Below are 20,905 nucleotides of genomic sequence, written 5' to 3'. Positions count from 1 at the left end.
CACACAAAACCTTAATGTATTACTGGCACACGAAACCTTAAATCAGAGTGAATAAATGAAGACTTGGCACACACTTCTGAAAGGTTGCTGACCCCTGCTCTAACAGAACCAAGAAAACCCATTTCTCCTGTGTCAAATGACTTGCAAAATGTTTTTGATGCATCCATTCACAGTCTACAGCCCATACAACACGTCAGTTTGCAGAGCCATAAAACATGTAACTGAAAAGTGCCTTTGGCAGGCAAAATGTGTAATGAATTGAGCCAAGTATTTGTTATGAACCAGCCCTAATGACGTAGCTCATTTATACAAAGTCATTTCTGTCTCCAAGCATATCTTTCTTGGAGAAACTCTTCAGGTCCCCTTATTCTGCTATTGGTCGATAATTTAAGGTATAACACCACTGGCAATCTTTTAGGAGTCCTGTTCCACCCCCACCCCTCCCCTGCACTATAGACCTTTAGTAGGTTCCCAGAAATTGTTTAATCCGTAATGGAATTGGTGACCCATTTAGAGCAAACTAACTTTCAAATTAACTTCGAGAGCATCCATAGTCCTTCTTCAGGCTGGCTTCATTATGGATTGGTGACAATGCTAACACTCCCCGGCATGGCCTACCCTCATCCTGGGTCATGGCACAGTGTGAGAGAATGTTCCATGGGCCTGCTACTCTCATTCCCACACTATGGCCCATCAGGGAAGGGGTTATAATCTACTTGAAGTACAGAGCTGAATCAGATTACTTTCTCTCTTGAGCAAAATAAGAAACCAGGCACAGAACTGTGGCAGTACAGTTACATGCAGTCTCTTGCTCAGGGCTAATGGGAAATCCACAACGTAGCTACTGATGGGTCTGCCAGCTGACACACTGATCATGTCTTTTCCAGTTTTAAGACTGTTTGTAGGAAATGTGCTAATATCAGATTGCTGTCCATTTATTTCTTCAGGCTATAATGGTCCATAAACCTCAATTTAAACCGTCTCAACTATAGATTTAATTGAATGGATATTTTAGAGTGCTCAGTATATATTAATTATATTTAACACACATCTAGTATTAATTATTGTATTTATTTAGATTTAATAAAGACAGATATCTATTAAATACCAACTGATTAGTAAGGTCATTGATGTTTGCTGACTCTATAATAGACCATGTAGCAGTTAAGCTTCACTGAATACTGCATGTTAATTGTTAGTCAATTGATTATTTAAGTAGCTAAACCAGATACATTATTTTTCTTCCAAACCTAAATGAATTCAGGTTATTAACATTGATATTATTAATTATATAGCTAATATGAATGTGTCTACCCAGACAGTGGTCTCAAGTGTTTTACTGTTAGTTGAAACAATAAACCAATGTACCACTATACATAAATGATCTGAGAGAGCCTATGGGCTTTATGTAGGGGATCAGGATTTCATCCTTGGTGGTAAACCAGTCAAAATTTCCTTTGAAAGCTGCCTAACATGGAGTAACAGAAAACCAACATGAAAGATACACACTATGTTGCTGGTAGTACCGAGCTCGTGAGAGGACCAATATTTGTGTAATACCAGTTAGGCAATTTCATCTCTGCAGATCTGTGTCTTACAGATGAACAAGAGGCTGCTTCTGTTCAGCTAGACCAGTCACATTTTGAATCTCACTGGCATTTTTACATACACTTTCTGCCCAATTTGTCCTTCATTATATTTTTGTAAACTAGATCTGACCTTTCCTTTTAGTTGCTTGTATACTGGTGGCCTGAACTCCCCTTAAACAAAGCAATGTGCCTTCCCTACAATCTGCTCCAAAAATGCACTAAAATGCTTTCAGGCGCAATTAACAGCAACCAAACAATTTTATTGAGCAGACAGAAGATAGTAAATAGTACATTTTACTAGAGATGTTTAGTGCTCCAGTATCAGCTAGCTCTTCCCTCCATGTTAGTATTGCTTGTTATGAAGCTCAGGATTTTAAATTTAAATTTAAAGATGTGGGTTTTTTAAAATTCTATTTAATATTAAAGTGACATCCTATATCAAGGCCTAAACTTGTTATAAGTTATTAATAATTTAAATTAAATACAAAATTAATACTAAGTAGTACATATTTGCTGCCAAGTTTTAAAGAAAGTCAAATCCCTGAACACTTGGAAGCAACTGGAGCCTGTTTCTTGAAAATCAGCTTTTGATGAAAATAGCCTCTTCTGCAGGTATAGAGAGAATATTTTCTTCATCTCAGCTACTTCAATTCAATGTCTAGTTCATTCAAAGTTAAGAAACCAATTGGGAGCTGATAAAGCTTGTTTTCTTTTTCTAAACTATGAATAAAAACTAGGTGTGAGAGGATAGAATCATAGAATCATAGAATATCAGAGTTGGAAGGGACCTCAAGAGGTCATCTAGTCCAACCCCCTGCTCAAAGCAGGACCAATTCCCAGCTAAATCATCCCAGCCAGGGCTTTGTCAAGCCGGGCCTTAAAAACCTCCAAGGAAGGAGACTCCACCACCTCCCTAGGTAACGCATTCCAGTGTTTCACCACCCTCCTAGTGAAATAGTTTTTCCTGATATCCAACCTGGACCTCCCCCACCGCAACTTGAGACCATTGCTCCTTGTTCTGTCATCTACCACCACTGAGAACAGCCGAGCTCCATCCTCTTTGGAACCCCCCTTCAGGTAGTTGAAGGCTGCTATCAAATCCCCCCTCATTCTTCTCTTCTGGAGACTAAACAATCCCAGTTCTCTCAGCCTCTCCTCATAAGTCATGTGCTCCAGACCCCTAATCATTTTTGTTGCCCTCCGCTGGACTCTTTCCAATTTTTCCACATCCTTCTTGTAGTGTGGGGCCCAAAACTGGACACAGTATTCCAGATGAGGCCTCACCAATGTCGAATAAAGGGGAACGATCACGTTCCTCGATCTGCTGGCAATGCCCCTACTTATATAGCCCAAAATGCCGTTAGCCTTCTTGGCAACAAGAGCACACTGTTGACTCATATCCAGCTTCTCGTCCACTGTGACCCCTAGGTCCTTTTCAGCAGAACTGCTACCTAGCCATTCGGTCCCTAGTCTGTAGCAGTGCATGGGATTCTTCCGTCCTAAGTGCAGGACTCTGCACTTGTCCTTGTTGAACCTCATCAGGTTTTTTTCTGCCCAATCCTCTAATTTGTCTAGGTCCCTCTGTATCCGATCCCTACCCTCTAGTGTATCTACCACGCCTCCTAGTTTAGTGTCATCTGCAAACTTGCTGAGAGTGCAGTCCACACCATCCTCCAGATCATTAATAAAGATATTAAACAAAACCGGCCCCAGGACCGACCCTTGGGGCACTCCACTTGAAACCGGCTGCCAACTAGACATGGAGCCATTGATCACTACCCGTTGAGCCCGACGATCTAGCCAGCTTTCTATCCACCTTACAGTCCATTCATCCAGCCCATACTTCTTTAACTTGGTGGCAAGAATACTGTGGGAGACAGTATCAAAAGCTTTGCTAAAGTCAAGAAATAACACATCCACTGCTTTCCCCTCATCCACAGAGCCAGTTATCTCATCATAGAAGGCAATTAGGTTAGTCAGGCACGACTTCCCCTTCGTGAATCCATGCTGACTGTTCCTGATCACTTTCCTTTCCTCTAAATGTTTCATAATTGATTCCTTGAGGACCTGCTCCATAATTTTTCCAGGGACTGAGGTGAGGCTGACTGGCCTGTAGTTCCCCGGATCCTCCTTCTTCCCTTTTTTAAAGATGGGCACTACATTAGCCTTTTTCCAGTCATCCGGGACCTCCCCCGATCGCCATGAGTTTTCAAAAATAATGGCTAATGGCTCTGCAATCTCACCCGCCAACTCCTTTAGCACCCTCGGATGCAGCGCATCCGGCCCCATGGACTTGTGCACGTCCAGTTTTTCTAAATAGTCCCGAACCACTTCTGTCTCCACAGAGGGCTGGTCACCTTCTCCCCATGCTGTACTGCCCAGTGCAGCAATCTGGGAGCTGACCTTGTGCGTGAAGACAGAGGCAAAAAAATCATTGAGTACATTAGCTTTTTCCACATCCTCGGTCACTAGGTTGCCTCCCTCATTCAGTAAGGGGCCCACACTTTCCTTGATTTTCTTCTTGTTGCTAACATACCTGAAGAAACCCTTCTTGTTACTCTTAACATCTCTTGCTAACTGCAACTCCAAGTGTGATTTGGCCTTCCTGATTTCACTCCTGCACGCCTGAGCAATATTTTTATACTCCTCCCTGGTCATTTGTCCAATCTTCCACTTCTTATAAGCCTCTTTTTTGCGTTTAAGATCAGCAAGGATTTCACTGTTTAGCCAAGCTGGTCGCCTGCCATATTTACTATTCTTTCTACACATCGGGATGGTTTGTTCCTGCAACCTCAATAAGGATTCTTTAAAATACAGCCAGCTCTCCTGGACCCCTTTGCCCTTCATGTTATTCTCCCAGGGGATCCTGCCCATCTGTTCCCTGAGGGAGTCAAAGTCTGCTTTTCTGAAGTCCAGGGTCCATATTCTGCTGCTCTCCTTTCTTCCTTGTGTCAGGATCCTGAACTCGACCATCTCATGGTCACTGCCTCCCAGGTTCCCATCCACTTTTGCTTCCCCTACTAGTTCTTCCCTGTTTGTGAGCAGCAGGTCAAGAAAAGCTTTGCCCCTAGTTGGTTCCTCCAGCACTTGCACCAGGAAATTGTCCCCTACGCTTTCCAAAAATTTCCTGGATTGCCTGTGCACCGCTGTATTGCTCTCCCAGCAGATATCAGGGTGATTAAAGTCTCCCATGAGAACCAGGGCCTGCGATCTAGCAACTTCTGCTAGTTGCCAGAAGAAAGCCTCGTCCACCTCATCTCCCTGGTCTGGTGGTCTATAGCAGACTCCAACCACGACATCACCCTTGTTGCTCCCACTTCTCAACTTTATCCAGAGACTCTCAGGTTTTTCTGCAGTATCATACCGGAGCTCTGAGCAGTCATACTCCTCTCTTACATACAACGCAACTCCCCCACCTTTTCTGCCCTGCCTGTCCTTCCTGAACAGTTTATATCCATCCATGACAGTACTCCAGTCATGTGAGTTATCCCACCAAGTCTCTGTTATTCCAATCACATCATAGTTCCCTGACTGTGCCAGGACTTCCAGTTCTCCCTGCTTGTTTCCCAGGCTTCTTGCATTTGTGTATAGGCACTTAAGATAACTCAACGATCGTCCCTCTTTCTCAGCATGAGACAGGAGTCCTCCCCTGTTGCGCTCTCCTGCTTGTGCTTCCTCCCAGGATCCCATTTCCCCACTTACCTCAGGGCTTTGGTCTCCTTCCCCCGGTGAACCTAGTTTAAAGCCCTCCTCACTAGGTTAGCCAGCCTGCTGGCGAAGATGCTCTTCCCTCTCTTTGTTAGGTGGAGCCCGTCTCTGCCTAGCACTCCTTCTTCTTGGAAGACCATCCCATGGTCGAAGAATCCAAAGCCTTCTCTCCGACACCACCTGCGTAGCCATTCGTTGACTTCCACGATTCGACGGTCTCTACCCCGGCCTTTTCCTTGCACAGGGAGGATGGACGAGAACACCACTTGCGCCTCAAACTCCTTTATCCTTCTTCCAAGAGCCACGTAGTCTGCAGTGATCCGCTCAAGGTCATTCTTGGCAGTATCATTGGTGCCCACGTGGAGAAGCAGGAAGGGGTAGCGATCAGAGGGCTTGATGAGTCTCGGCAGTCTCTCCGTCACATCGTGTATCCTAGCTCCTGGCAAGCAGCAGACCTCTCGGTTTTCCCGGTCAGGGCGGCAGATAGATGACTCAGTCCCCCTGAGGAGGGAGTCCCCGACCACCACCACCCTCCTCCTCCTCTTGGGAGTGGTGGTCGTGGAACCCCCATCCCTAGGACAGTGCATCTTTTGCCTTCCAATCGGTGGAGTCTCCTTCTGCTCCCTTCCCTCAGATGGGCCATCTAGTCCACTCTCCGCATTAGCACCTGTAGAGAGAACATGGAAACGATTCCTCACCTGTATCTCCATTGCTGGTGCATGGACGCTCCTCTTTCTTCTTCTGGAGGTCACATGCTGCCAAACCTCCTCACAATCCTTCTGTCCCTGCTGCGCCTGCTCTGAATCTTCAGAACATTGTGGCCGTAGAAGCATCTCCTGACGTCTGTCCAGGAAATCTTCATTTTCCCTTATGCAACGCAGAGTCGATACTTGTTTCTCCAGCCCTCGAACCTTCTCCTCCAATATGGAGACCAGCTTGCACTTTGTACAGACAAAGTCACTTCGTACAGACAAAGTCACTTCTGTCCTGCGGAAGAAAGACAAACATGGCACAACCTGTGCAGGTTACAACAGCTGATCGCTCACCTTCCATATCACCGTCCTCTTAGGAGCTTCCTCAACTGTTGCAGGAACTACTCGGAGAAACCTGCAGATGAAAGCCTCAGTGTGCTCTCCCCACGCGAACTCCCAGGCAAACTCCTGCTGTTAGCCTCTGCTGTTAGCCTCTGCTGTTAGCCGCTCAGCTGGTTCGCTGCTGACTGCCCTTATATACCAGTCAGGCCCACTCAAGGCCCACCTGGAACAAAGCACTCCCAATTCACACTTTTCAAACAAACAAGCAAGCAATCAAGCACACGGTCAAACTGACCAACTGTCCCAGCAGCAGGGTGGATCTACAAGGTTCTAAAATCTTGAAAGACGCTTACCAGAAGCAATCAGTTCAGTTCATTACCTACACAAAATACTTCATTTAATAAATCAGTATTAAATTCAAACACATTTTGATAAACTTTTTGTTAAGCTTTTTTTATATGTATTCAGCATTATAAAAGTATTTATTTAACAACAAAAATTAAATTTTTATTTTTTATTGAATTTGAATTCCCATCCAAATAGCACTTGACACAAAACGTAAGTAAAAATTTAATCATTTAGTAAATTCACCATGTGCTAACTTGATAAAAAAATGTAAAAATTAAGAATCTGAATAAATGTAACTTAAGCTATATAATTGCTTAAGTAAATGTGAATAGAAATATTTTATCTTCCTGGTTAGCAAAAAGAAGCACCAAAATTAATGGAAAGGCTGTATTTAGTCATAAATAACATGTTTTAATGACAGGTTTCAGAGTGGCAGCCGTGTTAGTCTGTATCCACAAAAAGAACAGGAGTACTTGTGGCACCTTCGAGACTAACAAATTTTCATGAAGTTGATGGATTTCCACTCCATATGGCTAAATGCAGTGCCTTGCATAATGTTTTAATGATTACCAATCAATGAGAATCAACCTTTCCTTAGGAAAACAACTAAAAAGTACAAATACCAAATCAGGATTTAAATAAAAGTTTCCTGCTTGCTGATTTAAATTATTATTCAAATCCAATGATTTAAATCAGTCCACGCTGAGCCCAAGTTATTTGTCACAAGGTGATCCCGCCTTAAGGGCCCTTCTGCAGCAGGCCGAGGCACAACCAGTATATCCTTCCTCAGTTTTCCTCCTTTAGAGTCCCCAATAACTCCATGACAGCTCTCCTATCTAATACTACCTTTCCAAGTGTTGGTTTATTATGAAAACATAATTCAAAATAGTCTATAAAGTCCCCAAACATACTCCATTTCTAGTATCCAGTGTATATAGTCCTTAAAATTCCACATCTTGTGTAGTCCATCAGCACAGCACATACCACACACTGGTGTCTTTCACATTATCTGGGCTCTTCTTTGGTCCTCCCCTGTACCTTTACCAGAAACACCACCCTAGCCCTTCCTGCTGGAGTGCAATCCCACTCTTCCCCATGGGACCACCCTGGCTCTCAGCCCTCTGCCATATACTGGCTCCATCAATCTGGCGTGGAGGGGTCAGTGAGCAGGCCCCTCCACTGCTCTCCTCCTTTCAACTCTCTTTAGCCCTTGGCTTTGGCTGTCCGGCTTAGAAGCCAGCAGGCAACTCTCTCTGCTGCTCTTTGGCCTTCAGTCCTCTCCCGCTCTGGCTTTCTGGCTTGGGGAGGTCAGCCAGCAAAACTCTCTGCTGCTCTCCTGCCTTCAGCCTTCCCCCAGGAACCGTCTACAGCTTCCTTCAAAGATCTCCTGCAGTTTCTTTGTGTCCGGTAGCTCTCACCTGCCCTTTTTCTGATCGAACCACGCAGCTCTCCTCTGCCCTTTTCCTGACTGACTCTCTCTGTTGTTGGGCTGTACCACTTATATGGCCTAGGTGCTCTCTCTTAAAGCTCAGTTAGGAGATAGCTGACAAGTCACAGGTGCAGTGGCCTCTTTCCTCCTAAAGGGCCACTGTCATCCTGTGACACTATGCCTGCTGTAAGCTTCACTAACTGAAAAGCTACTGGTGTTTACCTCCCATGTGTGTAGCCACACCTGCCTCTCCTGGGAATCCAGCAATTTCCTCCAGAAGTTATGTTGTGTTAGGCCTTGCCCAGATCTCCATCCACTTCCCAGTGGCTTGTATTTTCTGAGCCAGGCCCCGGGGCCAGCGGTAATCACGGGTCCATTCTGGCTGGCTTCCTTCTTCATTTGTCTCTGGCGGGATTGGATCTGTTTGGCTCTGTCCTCTGTTGGGTCTGACACCCACCTCCTAGGCAGATGGTGTCTGGTTCAGGCAGATTTACCATGACATCATTGGGTGGGTCAGGCTCCCGCTGGTGCAGCTGGGACTTTGGTTGGGCTTTCTGTTGCATCTCAGGCTTGGTCTACACTACCAACTTACGTCGGTGTAACTGCATCGCTCAGGGCGTGGAAAATCCACCCCTGAGCAACACAGTTATTCCAACCTAACACCCAGTGTAGACAGCACTATGTTAATGGGTGGGCCTCTCCTGTTGATATAGCTACCGCCTCTCGGGAGGCGGAGTACCTACGCCGATGGGAGAAGCTCTCCCATCGGCGTAGGTAGCATCTTCATTAAGCGCTACAGCTGCACTGGTGCAGCCCTCAACCCCAGATTCTAATCTGTGCTTTCCCTGCCTCTCCTGAAGGAGCCCCCGAAAGATAGAATTGCTGTGTCAAGCGTATGGGAGAGTGGAAAAGTTAGGAATATTCTTTGATTAGGAGCTTCCATCATCTTAGTAATAATAACAAAACCTTTGGGGAGCGAACCATATGTGAATTTGCAGGTGTGCTTATCAACTGTTCACTTGAGACCTCTGGGAAAAAGCCATTCCCACCCCAGGAGCTAGTAGTTAGAGCCCACTACAGAGCTCCAGTCTCACTTGGGTGATGCTGTTCCCTACAGCAGGGCACATTTTTATAATCTAACAAACCTCATGTTTTAGTTGCTGAAAGCATAAAATATTCTCTTGTTAGTGCTGAGATATGAGAAGGGCAGGTAGTTTAAAAGCACTGTTGGGAGGTGTTTATGTCTTCCTTAATTGCTTGCACTGGTCTGACAACAGGGAAGGTTTTATCCTATGTATTAAGTTTAAAATGAAAATAAAGGCTCTTTGAACATAAGAAAATCAGCCAGAATTTGGTGCTTTAATAGTCGCTTTGTAGCCAAAGACCCAATCTTGCAGTCCTCACTCAAGGAAAACTCCCTGCAGCTTGGGCCAAAGGAAGCAAATATGTCCTAAAGAACGTAATTGCATAAAAAGACAGAATACTAGGGTTCTGATTCAGGAAAGCACTTAGGCAGGTGCTTAACTTCAAGCAAGTGCTTGACTCCCATTTATTTCAGCAAGACTTAAGCATGTCCTCAAGAACTTTGCTGAATCAAGGCCCCAGTGATTAGAAACAATCTTCTGAATGAAAAGAATTTGTTGATTGGTCTATGTGCATTAAGCTTATGATGTAATGGGAGATTAAATGTTGTGCTGCAAAATATGTAAACCTAAGATCATAGAGTCAATCTATTTTACCTTTTGCAGGTGGAGATTTACATTTTACCTTTATATATTTACCTATGGAGTCCGGTTCCTGAAAAAGGTAGGAACTCTCATTATTGTATTGTGCTTTTATAACTGGTTGCAAATCTCTTTAAAGTTATATGTATGTACAATATATAGCAATGGTTTAGAAAATCATTGGTCACCACTAAGAAAGATATGCTTTGTTTGAATTACTAAATAAGTTGCAATTGGTACTTTGCAGAAAACCCTTGAAGCTACTACTTTTTAAACAAAAAAGAAAAGAGCTTTGGAAAAACCGTTTTAATGCCAAAAAGGTTGTCGTAACAACATCCCTGGTTTCCCAATAGGTGTTAGGCTGCTCATGGTTCTTGCTAGGGGATGAATTTATACTTAAAGCATGATTATATTTAGATTGTCCTCATGCTGGGCCCTGTGTTCTCCTGTGTGAAAATAACCCATGTAGGAGAGAGCACTCTCCAGGAAGTTTCATATGGATTCTTTGATCAGAAATGAATGGTTGCTCTCAACCCCACTTCACAGGGGAAGCCCAGGGAATTCTGCTCCCTTAACCCCGGCTCAGGAGGTGATGAGCATGCTCATGGAGTCTGTTGCAGTATTGCCAACTCTGTTTTACTGCAAGTCTTGTGACATTTTTTATGTTTTCTTAAAGCCCCAGATGCTGGAATTGGGAGACTTCATGAACATCTCAGCTTTCATTTAAAACAAAGTACAGTTCTAACCTTCATGGTTTGGAGAAAAGCTTGAAAACATGACATAAGTGTGTCATAAAGGCTTAGAAGCCAGAGGGTAAATGAAAAGATCTTTCTATCTTTATTTTTCTTTCTTTCTTTAAATTCATGCTGCTTAGGCCAATCTCCATGATTTTTTGAGGTTGGAATGCTTGAGACTGGCAGTACAGCAGATGTGCACACTCTAAAAGGGGCATGGCCAAGCAGGGTGAGAACATGGCCATTTCCTCAGCCAGTGGTCAGATGCCAACACTAATGGGAATATATGCTGCATCTCCAACAAGGAAGAGAAAGAGCTGCTTTTAAGTAAACTTACCTTGTATTCCTGAACTGGGGCACTGTGCAGGCAAAAAGCTTCCAGAAAATGTTCCAAAATTCTACTTCCTCACCCTCTTCCATGGCTGTGGCATCAAAAGCCAAAACAGGTGATAATGAATGCTGTCATGGTGAATAATGCAAGGGAATATTCCATGACTGGTTTCTGTTATCTTAGGAGATATGGTCGATATATTGCTTGCTTCAAAGGGCTGAACTTTGCTGTGGAGTTATTCTGTTACTGTAGTAAGAGTGATGTGATGCTGAGGAATGAGAAGGGAACCCTGTTTTTATCCCTGGATCTATTATTACTTTGAATTTTTTCAAGCTCACAAGATATTGTCTGCAAGGAACATAACAATATGTCAGGCAACATTTCTGAGCCTATACTATAATATTGTGAAGCAGGGTGGACTGAGTTTTAAATCAAAGTAATTTAAAACACTGATTTTTTTTAAAATAATTTATTTAAATTAGCAAGCAGGAAATCTTGATTTAAATAATTGATTTTAATCTTGTTTTGAATCTGTCCTTTTTAGTTATATGCCTAAAGGAAGGTTTATTCTCATTGGTTGGTAACCATTAGAATATGTTGATTTGCAGCTAACTGAAGCCTTTACAATAAATTTGGTACTTCTTTTTGCTAACCACAAAGATTCATTCTATTTATACACATTTATTTAAGTAATGATATAGCTTAATATACATTTATTCCAATTTTTATTAGAAAATGGTGGATGATGCATTTCTTAATTTTTTACTCCAGATTTGTGTCAAGTAGCATTTGGATGGAAATTAGAATTCAATTAAAAATGCACAAAAACAACTTTTTAAAATAATTTTTATTAGTTAAACAAAACTACCTTAAATGTGCTGGATACTTAAGAAGAAAAAATGTAAATTAATCAAAATATGTTTCTCATTTAAAACTAACTGATTTATTAAACACAGGAAGAATTAACTGTAGTTCATGAATTAATGGATTGTTTCCAGTTAGAATGAGCTAGATTTTAAAATACATTTAGGTACTTAAAGATGTAGATAGCACCAAACCAGGTTAAGTGCCTAACTCATGTTGAAATCAATGGGAGTTAGGCACTTACCCTATGTAGGTATTTTTGAAAATCCCACGAGCCAGCTATCTGTATCTTTAGGTGCCTAAATATCTTTTAAAATCTGGCTCTGCATCCTTCAGGTTTTTAGAATTACTAGAGTTCATCCTCTCTCACCTGGTTTTTATTCAGAGATTCCAAGAGGAAAACAAGCTTTCCTGCTTTTTGTAGCTGCCAGTCAGTTTCGCGACTTTGAGTGAACTAGTCCAAATGAAGAAAATAATATTTCTCTGTACCTCATAGTGAAACTGAACCAAAAATAATTAAGGCAAAAGCTCTTCTGCACCACAGAAAATGAAAGTACTTACATTTGGGAAAATGTAAATACCAGCATTCTCTCCAGGGTAAAGACTGAAACTAATATACTTACTGAAGCATTATGTGACATTGTGATACATTTATAAAGTTTGAGTGGACTTCAACAGTTAAAGATGTTTTCCCCTAATTCTCTAAATAAGCAAAAAGCAGCACCCATGAACTTATTAAAATTTGGGGAAGGCTCATTAATGCAGCATATTTTTATTTATTTACTTAGATGTTTTTAATAGGTTATTATAAGTTTACACCTTAAGAGAGATTATCATAATTTCAAATTTAATTTTAAACAGATTTGTTTTTAAAAGGAAAAATATATTTAAATAAGAAATCTGATTTAAATAAAATCAGATTTATTTTTAATTTTTTATTTTAAATAATTTATATCAATCAACCCTGTTGTGAAGACAGCTCTGTGTCAGCTTGGGATACAGCCACTATATATATCTATATTCTAATGGTATGAGTGTAGACCCTGTACTCATAACGGTGAACAGTAACTCATGAGAATAGTTCCATTGAGTGGAGCAATTGGACCCTAAGCAATAAGGGGCTGATCTAAACTTACTGAAATCAATGAAAAGAGTCCTGTTGATTTCGGTGAGCTTTCGCATAGGCCCTAAGTGAACAGAATTATGATTGTCATTGGATTTAAATGGTGTAACTTATATCAACCCCCTTAAATGTATATTGTCGACCCCAGGAACTAAAACAAAATGATGGAATTATTGATCTTTCACTGATCAAAGCCTGTGTTGTCTCTCTACGTAGGAGTGAGATTTGGGTTTGCAAAGAATGAAATTCAGATATTGGAATCCAAAGCCACAATACTTTTTTCCTTGAACTTCACTTTCAGCCCTTTCAGTTTCATTATAATACTGAGGTAGATAATCTGGTTGTTTTTGTTCTGCTTTTTTCTTACTGAACGAACTGCAAGATTCACTTAATTCTTCATTTATAAAGTTAAAGAACAAAGTTGAGCTTAATAAAATCTCTTCTGTGTCCGACAGACAGATCCTCCCTTCTGGAAAAGCTGTCTCTTCCAGAGAGGGTGATTTCTTAGTGCTTACGCAGCATCAGTTTTCCAATGCCAGAGTAGAGATGTGCAGCCTGTTAAGTGATAAAATCTACTTAGGCTCAAGCCCCATATACTTGGTCCAGCAGGCTGGCGAAGCCAGGAGTGTGTATATACCATGGCTCATGACCGTGAGAGCCAGCCTCAGGGTAGACTGTCAAGAAGCAGGGCAGAGACCCCAAACTGGTCTATAATTAGATTTCACCAACCCAATAAAAAGAGTGAACTCCTAAAGCACTATTACAGTCTTGCCATGGAGTCACAGACTGTCCCTTTGGGCATTCCAGTCTATCTTGCCATCCAGGCAAGCTGGACTTAGCGATAGATGGTTGCGATACACAAAAGATCTCAAAATATTCAGGTTGTTCCCAATCCCAGAAGACCAGTCACTTACCCCAAATCAACTTGTACCTTAGATCTCACACCAAAGACAACATTTGTAACCAATCCTATAGTAAACTTATCTAAGTATTTATTAACTAAGAAAAGAAATGAGAGAGTTATTACAAGATAAGCATATATACACAAATAAGTTACAATCTATGGTTTCAGAAGATGAGAGAGTTGTAGTAATTTGTCAACTCTGAATGTCTTTTAGGACTAACCCGGATTGACTTTGGGGATCTCTGCTTCTGTTTCATAGCACTGTCCCTGTGAGAGTCCAAACACCAAAAGATGAAAAATTTTCTTGTCAGCCGTGTTTATTTCTCCTTCCAGCATTCAAGCTGATGGGACAAACCCTTTTGCACATAGCCTCTTCGTGGGCATGAGGGGGCAGTTAACAAAGTCTTTGTTTTGTGATGCCCCACAATGGCTCATTTAGTTTTGATAGACCTTCTTGATAGGCAGGAGACAATCCCTGTTGAGTGGGTTCACAGTTTCAGAGCAAACATTTTTACAGTTACAAAGCAAAAAGATAAATATTACCTTATAGCAGGTGATACAGATATAAGTGAGATTAATGAATGTAGCAATTTACAGGAATTTCATAAAGTCTAAACCCTAAACACCTTGTTATAAATTCAATATCCATCTTAACCATACTAACACGTGGGTGAAACAGACTGGTTTCCAAAATTTGTCAGTGCTCTGCTGAGCTCTAAAGCCTCGGCAAGATCTGGCACCTTGTCTGCCAGCGTCACAGACATAATTCCAGCAGAAATCTATACAAGCTCATCAAGTTGATAACTTCAACATCTTATGGAATGCAACATGCCACCAGTATATCACCAAGTTTTACATGTTCATTTGACTCTTTAAAATCTAAACAAATGCTTAATGTATAAATCATTTGGGATTCATCAGATCTGACTTTTCAATACATGCTGTACTTTTCTTTCAAATATCCACAGTATTATTAAAATAGAGTATAACCTTTGAAACTGCATTCAAGTGCTTCTGACTGAACATATGCATAGGTGGTTGGTTGATCATCTTGCTGAAGATAATTAGTTTGGAAAGAGCATTTGTGAATCCTAGAGGGTTAAAGGATCCAGTCCATGATGTCAGAGGCTTTCCCAAAGGTTGGGCCGGGAAGAATAATATGGTTTGCTAAGTGTGCCTGCGACGTGTACTCTGCTTGTAAAGTACCTTCTTCTCTTGATGAACAATCCATTTCTCTTCCAAATTCTCCGCTTCGGGTATTACTTTTTCATGGCAAACTGGTTTGCCACTGTAGCTTCCCACATGTTGCTATGTATGCCAGAATGGGAAATTTGATTGTTTTAAGATCTAAGTAATTTTTTCTCTCTGTTGATCTTTTTCCCAGTAAGTGTATTATTCAGCATTTGAGAGTATATTGTCTCTTGCGCAGGGGACAGGTCCAGTCCAGTAAAGCTGTTAGGGTTACAATACATCCGGGTTTTCCCCGAAATTGCCTCGTTTTTGAGCCTCCATCTTCTGTCCGGGCACATTTTTCAAATAACAGGCAATGCCGGGGATTTTTTCACAGCTGGATGCTGCGGCTCAGACAGAGCCCCTAATGGTCTGCTTCCCGATTGGTCCCTCCCCTGCATCAGCAGCTGATTGGTCCATTCCCCTACAGCCACAGCTGCCAGATCCTGCTCACCCAGGCCCAGTTCCCAGTCCTGGTGAGTGGGTCTGGCAGGGAGGCACTGACTGACGGCTATCGTTGCATCCTGGGCTTGCACCAGCCACCCTGCCACCCTGACAGGGAGCAACATTGCCCCCCACCTCCAGTGAGTACCCCTGCCGCAGGTACCCTCTCCAGAGCTCCCAACTGTACCCTCCTTCCAACTCCCTCTCCCTCTGCAGTGTCCTCTTTTGGGGAACTTGAAATATGTTAACCGTAAGAGCTGTGTTTGATAAGTGTCTCTAAAGTGCAGCTCTCTTAGAGAACCTCATTATCTTGCCACATGATTTGCATAGTAGCTTGAAGGTGTATTGATGAAATTTTTCCATCTCTGTTTGTGCTGGTGATAACTTGCCTATGTTTTACAGGTGTGGGATAAGGTGGCTATCAGTAGAGAATAATACTCATTAACTTGGGCCTTTTGTAATTGTACCCTGGTTCCAGATTTGATGTTTCAAGCTGCACTGTGCAGCACATGCCTTCTTAATCTGGGTAACAACTTCTTGTTTCATGAGGACTGCATTAGACACATTTTCTCAGACAGGCAGTCTACTCAGTTTGACAGCATGGATTGTAATGCTAGACTTTCCAAACCTAGGTACTTTCTCAGCTTCTGTGTAATAAATTATTGTCTCTATACTTTTTTATTGTCTCCCACAATTATGTCTATACTTTGTTCATCCCTGTACACAGTAATAGGCCTATACACCACTTAAGTACCACTTTAAAATGATTTTGATGGCCTTGGTTTTGGTGTGGCTCTCTGCACAGCGGTGAATTTCACCATGGGCAGTGGGTGAAGCCCCTTCTACCCAAACCCATCCCCCCCCCCAGAGCCCCAGCCTTCCAATGGCTGGAAGGCCCCCGAGCCACTGGCCAGCCCAAGCACTGAGCTGCTGGCCAACCCGAACCCCAGGCTGCCAGCCGGCACCAGCCCCAGCCAGGCCCCCAGCCTGGCCTGAGCCACCCTGGCCACTGTCTAGAGATGAGCCACCATTGGTTTCAGGGGAGAGGAGGAGTGAGGGTGGGGCCTCCCATTGGAGCATGGGTGGGGCCAAGGCCTGGATTAGGGGAGGTTTAGCCTTTCCTGGCCTATGGTACCCATCCATGAATTTCACCCTTATATTCCCCCTGAAAACTTTTTTCTCACTAGGATTTGACTTCCACTTTTTAAAGGATGCCTTTTTGCCTCTCACTGCTTCTTTTACTTTGTTTAGCCACGGTGGCACTTTTCTGGTTCTCTTAATATGTTTCTTAATTGGGGTATACATTTAAGTCCTCTTTCACATAAGAGTAACAAGTATACTATAAAGCTGCAAGGTGTTAATTCCATTAGGGGTTCCGGTGGCACTGTCAGCCATTGGAGAAGATTTGAGAAAACCCATCCTTGTTTTGGTTTGAAAACACCCATCCCAGCTCCCAGCATATCTGTGGGCCTAATGCTGTGCTCTGTTACACTGACCTAAATCAGAAGTAAATCCATTGACTTGAACTGACTTTTCAATTTGGCACTATATATAAAGTACTGTGGTGTTATTAAGTATTTACTAAGAGAAACCTCAGTGAAAGAGCATATAATAAGGGACATTTTTTGTTTTTTTACCTGTTCCCATCTTTTACCTTTTTAATAATTTCTTTTCAGTAATGAAATAAGGTAAGAAAATGCCACGTTGGGGATGAAAGGCAAAATTATCTGCCAGTGTGCAGAACATAGTTGCTTACAATATGTATTTTTACTTTTAGTTGGTAACTGTTCCAAAATAATTCCATAGTAAGGACAACTGTGGAAAATATTTTGTGACTGTATACTAGGGTTATATATTTCCTTCTTGATAGTACCAGGGCTAGAGTTGTGAACAGTAGACTTCTCTTCCATCAAAGGAGTTTTCATCTTCTTAGATGATCCATATAGGGATAATATGAGATCAGGATTTAGAACACCAAAGGCCAAATTAATCCCTGATGTAATTCCTTTGATTTCTGTGCTGTTATGCAGGGATAAATTTGGCTCCAAGTCCCAACACCAGTGTGAAGAATAATTATGAAGTAATGATCTCCCACAGGGCTTTCCTAAGAGATGGCATCATGTCCAGCACTCACAGAAAAACGATGTGTGCTTTTGACTCCTCAGAACTAATCTAAGATGATAAATGTGCTGTGATGTTCCTTATGTCTTATAAATCACTGAGATCTGGAGCATAAAGCAGAAGATAACTAATTTTATTCCCACTCTGATCATTGATATGGGTTTTTTCCCCTTTTGGCTCCAGCTGAGCTTTCAAAGTAATAAGAGCTCTGATAAAAAGTCAGCTTGTTCCATTTACATTAGCTACTGACCATTGACTTACAAAGCAATCCCCTAAGATTGATTACAATAACACCTGCAGCTCCAATGACAATATTAGAATATTTTGTTCATCACTGACGTAGGGCCAAAATTCAAAGTCCTTCTTAAGCAAAAAACACACTGAAATCAGTGGGAGTTTGCTTGATTAAGGGCGAATGGCCTGCTTCTTCTCCCATTGAAGTCAATACTAAAACTCCCACTAACTTCAATAGTTCAGAATCAAGCCCTGTATAAAAGCAGAGTAAGGACTTCAGGAATTGGCCCACAGCATGTAGCCTGGCCTTGGAATTATGCTGTATCTCTGTATTCGGTAAAGCAGAAGCATTAAGAAGATGTGGAACTGAAGCTCTTCCCCTGGATACTTGACATCCCATAACCACTGCATCCTTTTTCCTTTCCATCTTTGCCTATGAAAATTACAAAGTTGCAAAAGAGCATGGACCAGCTTCAATGAGAATACTTCGTTTGGAGCTGAGAAACCTGAAACTGCATGTTGGAAATTTTGTTAGAAAAGGACCACGGTAGGGCCATTTTGGGGGCTGGTGGTCATTTGCTTTAAAAATCTGATCACTAAGTAAACTGGTGGAGTAGATAAACTGGTCATGTTGAAAAATGCCAGCGACAACTGGATTTTTGTGGCACGTGCTGAGAGATGCCTATGGCAGCTCTGTATCTTGGTTCTTCAGGAGCCATACTGATCCAGTGGAGTTATTTGGCTGAATCTGTTGATCAGTTACAGGCTTTCACAGATAATGGAGCTGCATTTGGAAACAATAAGAAAGCAATGATACAGTGTAAATTTCACATAAAAGGACATATTCATGTCACATATGCTAACTTAAAGCCAAGTTGTGGGGATCTTTCTTCCCCACTCTCTCCATGTGCGGACTGCTAATGGCCAGATAGAACCCCAGTTCCTGTGCTTAGGATAATCTCTACTTCCTCGGGCTCAAGGTGCCTTAAAGGAGACAGATCAATGCTCCCTCTCCCCGCCATCACCACCTATGAACTGGCCAATGGAGCTGGCCAACTGCATGAACACTAGAGTGGTCTAAGTAGTGGGTCTGCAGCCTCTATATGCTGAGGAGCTCCAAGTGGCAGCCTGTGTTCTTGGTGCTCCTGAGGTGATGTTGCTCCACCCTACCCTTTACCTGGGCTGTGATGTTGGGAGAAAATGTATTCTCTGCCTTTCTCATGGCAGGCATGTGTACGCATGGGAGATGCTCCGGGAGAACTGTAAAGTTTTTATTGCGATCACTTTGAGCGATGAGTGATGGAGCCATAAATGTGGAATCAGATGCTCTGTATCTGACAGACAACACAAACTTTATAATATTCCACACCATGCCAGAGTATGTTTGACTCCATTTTTAACCTTTTTTTTTTTTTGATCTCTCTGCACCATTTGACCATTTGTTGTGCATGCTGGCCACTAAGGATGTAAGAGATTAGCAGGATTAGTGACATCCACAGGTGCTTAATAAAATCAGTTTACATAATACAGTAAAATTTGTGTATTGACTGGGAAAATGTAAGCATTTATGTGGTGATGATTATGAACACAGATGTGTTAAAAATATCTGAGCAGTGGAATTTTCTTCTAGGAGAGTCAATTTTTCATAGAGCAACTTGATTATAAGAGGAGGTTTGCTATAAGTGCCATTTGCATAATAAATGTATTGGAAAAAATTGAAACTTTCGTTCTACATCACCAGTTACAGGGTTTCACTACAGAGTTAGGTCGACTTAAGTCGTCTTGTTTTGATTTATTTTTGCATGTGTCCACACATAAATTTGTCTCCTGCTGATATAGGTGCCCCATTCCGTTGATGCAGAAACACCCTCCTCCCCAAAACAATGCAAAGCCAAAGTCAACCTACTTCTGTCAGTGTAGGTATTGTATTACTTGTGTCAACTCTTAACAGTCCTCCAGCAGCTGTCCCACTGTGCCCCTTTCCTGTGACAGTGGGTGTTGTGGTCCCAGTTTTGAACTTCACTGCCCAGGGTCACAGGTGCCAGCAGTGAATATCCTGACCTCGAATTTAAAATGGTGCAAAAGTTTGGAAAGGGAGATGAGGACATTTTGCACTGCAAAGTTTGTAAAACAGACCTCTCTTGTCAGGCAAATCATATTACTGAACATTTGATAAGTAAGTCTCATTTGAAATTAAAGGATGTCAAGCAAAGATAGCCCAGGCTTCAGTGGAAGCCTGTTTGGGAAAAACAAGACAAAAGAAAGAAGCTGTGGGATTTTCACATGATCTGGTGCTCATGTTATGCTTTCAGGCAATTCCAATGAATGTTGTCTGTGGCTTGAGCTTTTTATTAGCTCTGCTTCACAAATATGCTCTTGCCCAGAATGTTACTGGCTGGAAGAAAAATATTTGCCTGACATTTTTCGCTCACCACCAAGCTGCAATTAAAGATCCTTTGAGTGGTGAGAAATTCTCTTTAGTAATTGATGAAAACTCCAGAGCGTGTGAGGCAGCCAGCAATTAACATCCTTGCAGTGTTGTACAGTGAAAAAAATAAATCAATAAATACTATTCTATAAAAATCCTCTGTTGTTCTTCAGTGCAATGCATTTTGATTTGGATTCAAGACATGTTGCAAGAGTACAGTCAAATGTAGGAAAACTGTATATCAATCAGCAATGACTCCATGATGTACATGCAATGCCTGGTAAAGGACATGAAAGAAATGCATCCCCATCTGCTGCACATTCTATGTATTGCTCATCTTTTGCGTGTAATCATTGATCATGCAGTCAAAACTGATGAGTTCCATGACATCAACAAATCTGTGGTACGTTCTCCAGTGGTGTGTAAGTGTACCAACAGGCAAAGATGAGCATTTTTTTAAAGTGTTCAAGAAGCACTATCACTCTATTGGGTTTGCTTGTGTCCCCTCATGTCCCATTGTGCTAATTTTCCAAGCTCAGGGCTGCAAAATTTATTCATGCTTACAGGGACAGTGTGATAGACTCTCATTAAAGAAGAGGATGGAACCACCTTAAAAAAGTCAATTAAACTATGCTTGATGGTCAAGGATGATGGAAGCCA

The 20,905-nt window shown here is 42.0% G+C and overlaps 1 protein-coding gene across 1 annotated transcript in view; it reads left to right on the top strand.

Moving 5' to 3' along the window:
• The window catches only part of CERS6 (ceramide synthase 6), a 229,234-nt gene that overhangs the window by 108,054 nt on the left and 100,275 nt on the right, over nt 1-20,905 (top strand). Inside the window, exon 4 of the mRNA XM_054043615.1 lies at nt 9,857-9,914. Within this exon, the coding sequence (XP_053899590.1) occupies nt 9,857-9,914 (58 nt within the window). The remainder of the gene's footprint in view (nt 1-9,856; nt 9,915-20,905) is intronic.

Source organism: Malaclemys terrapin, chromosome 11 (assembly GCF_027887155.1).
Source record: "Malaclemys terrapin pileata isolate rMalTer1 chromosome 11, rMalTer1.hap1, whole genome shotgun sequence".
Lineage (NCBI taxonomy): Eukaryota > Metazoa > Chordata > Testudines > Emydidae > Malaclemys > Malaclemys terrapin.
Note: the sequence above shows the minus strand (reverse complement) of the source record. Positions and strands in the feature narration are given on the sequence as shown.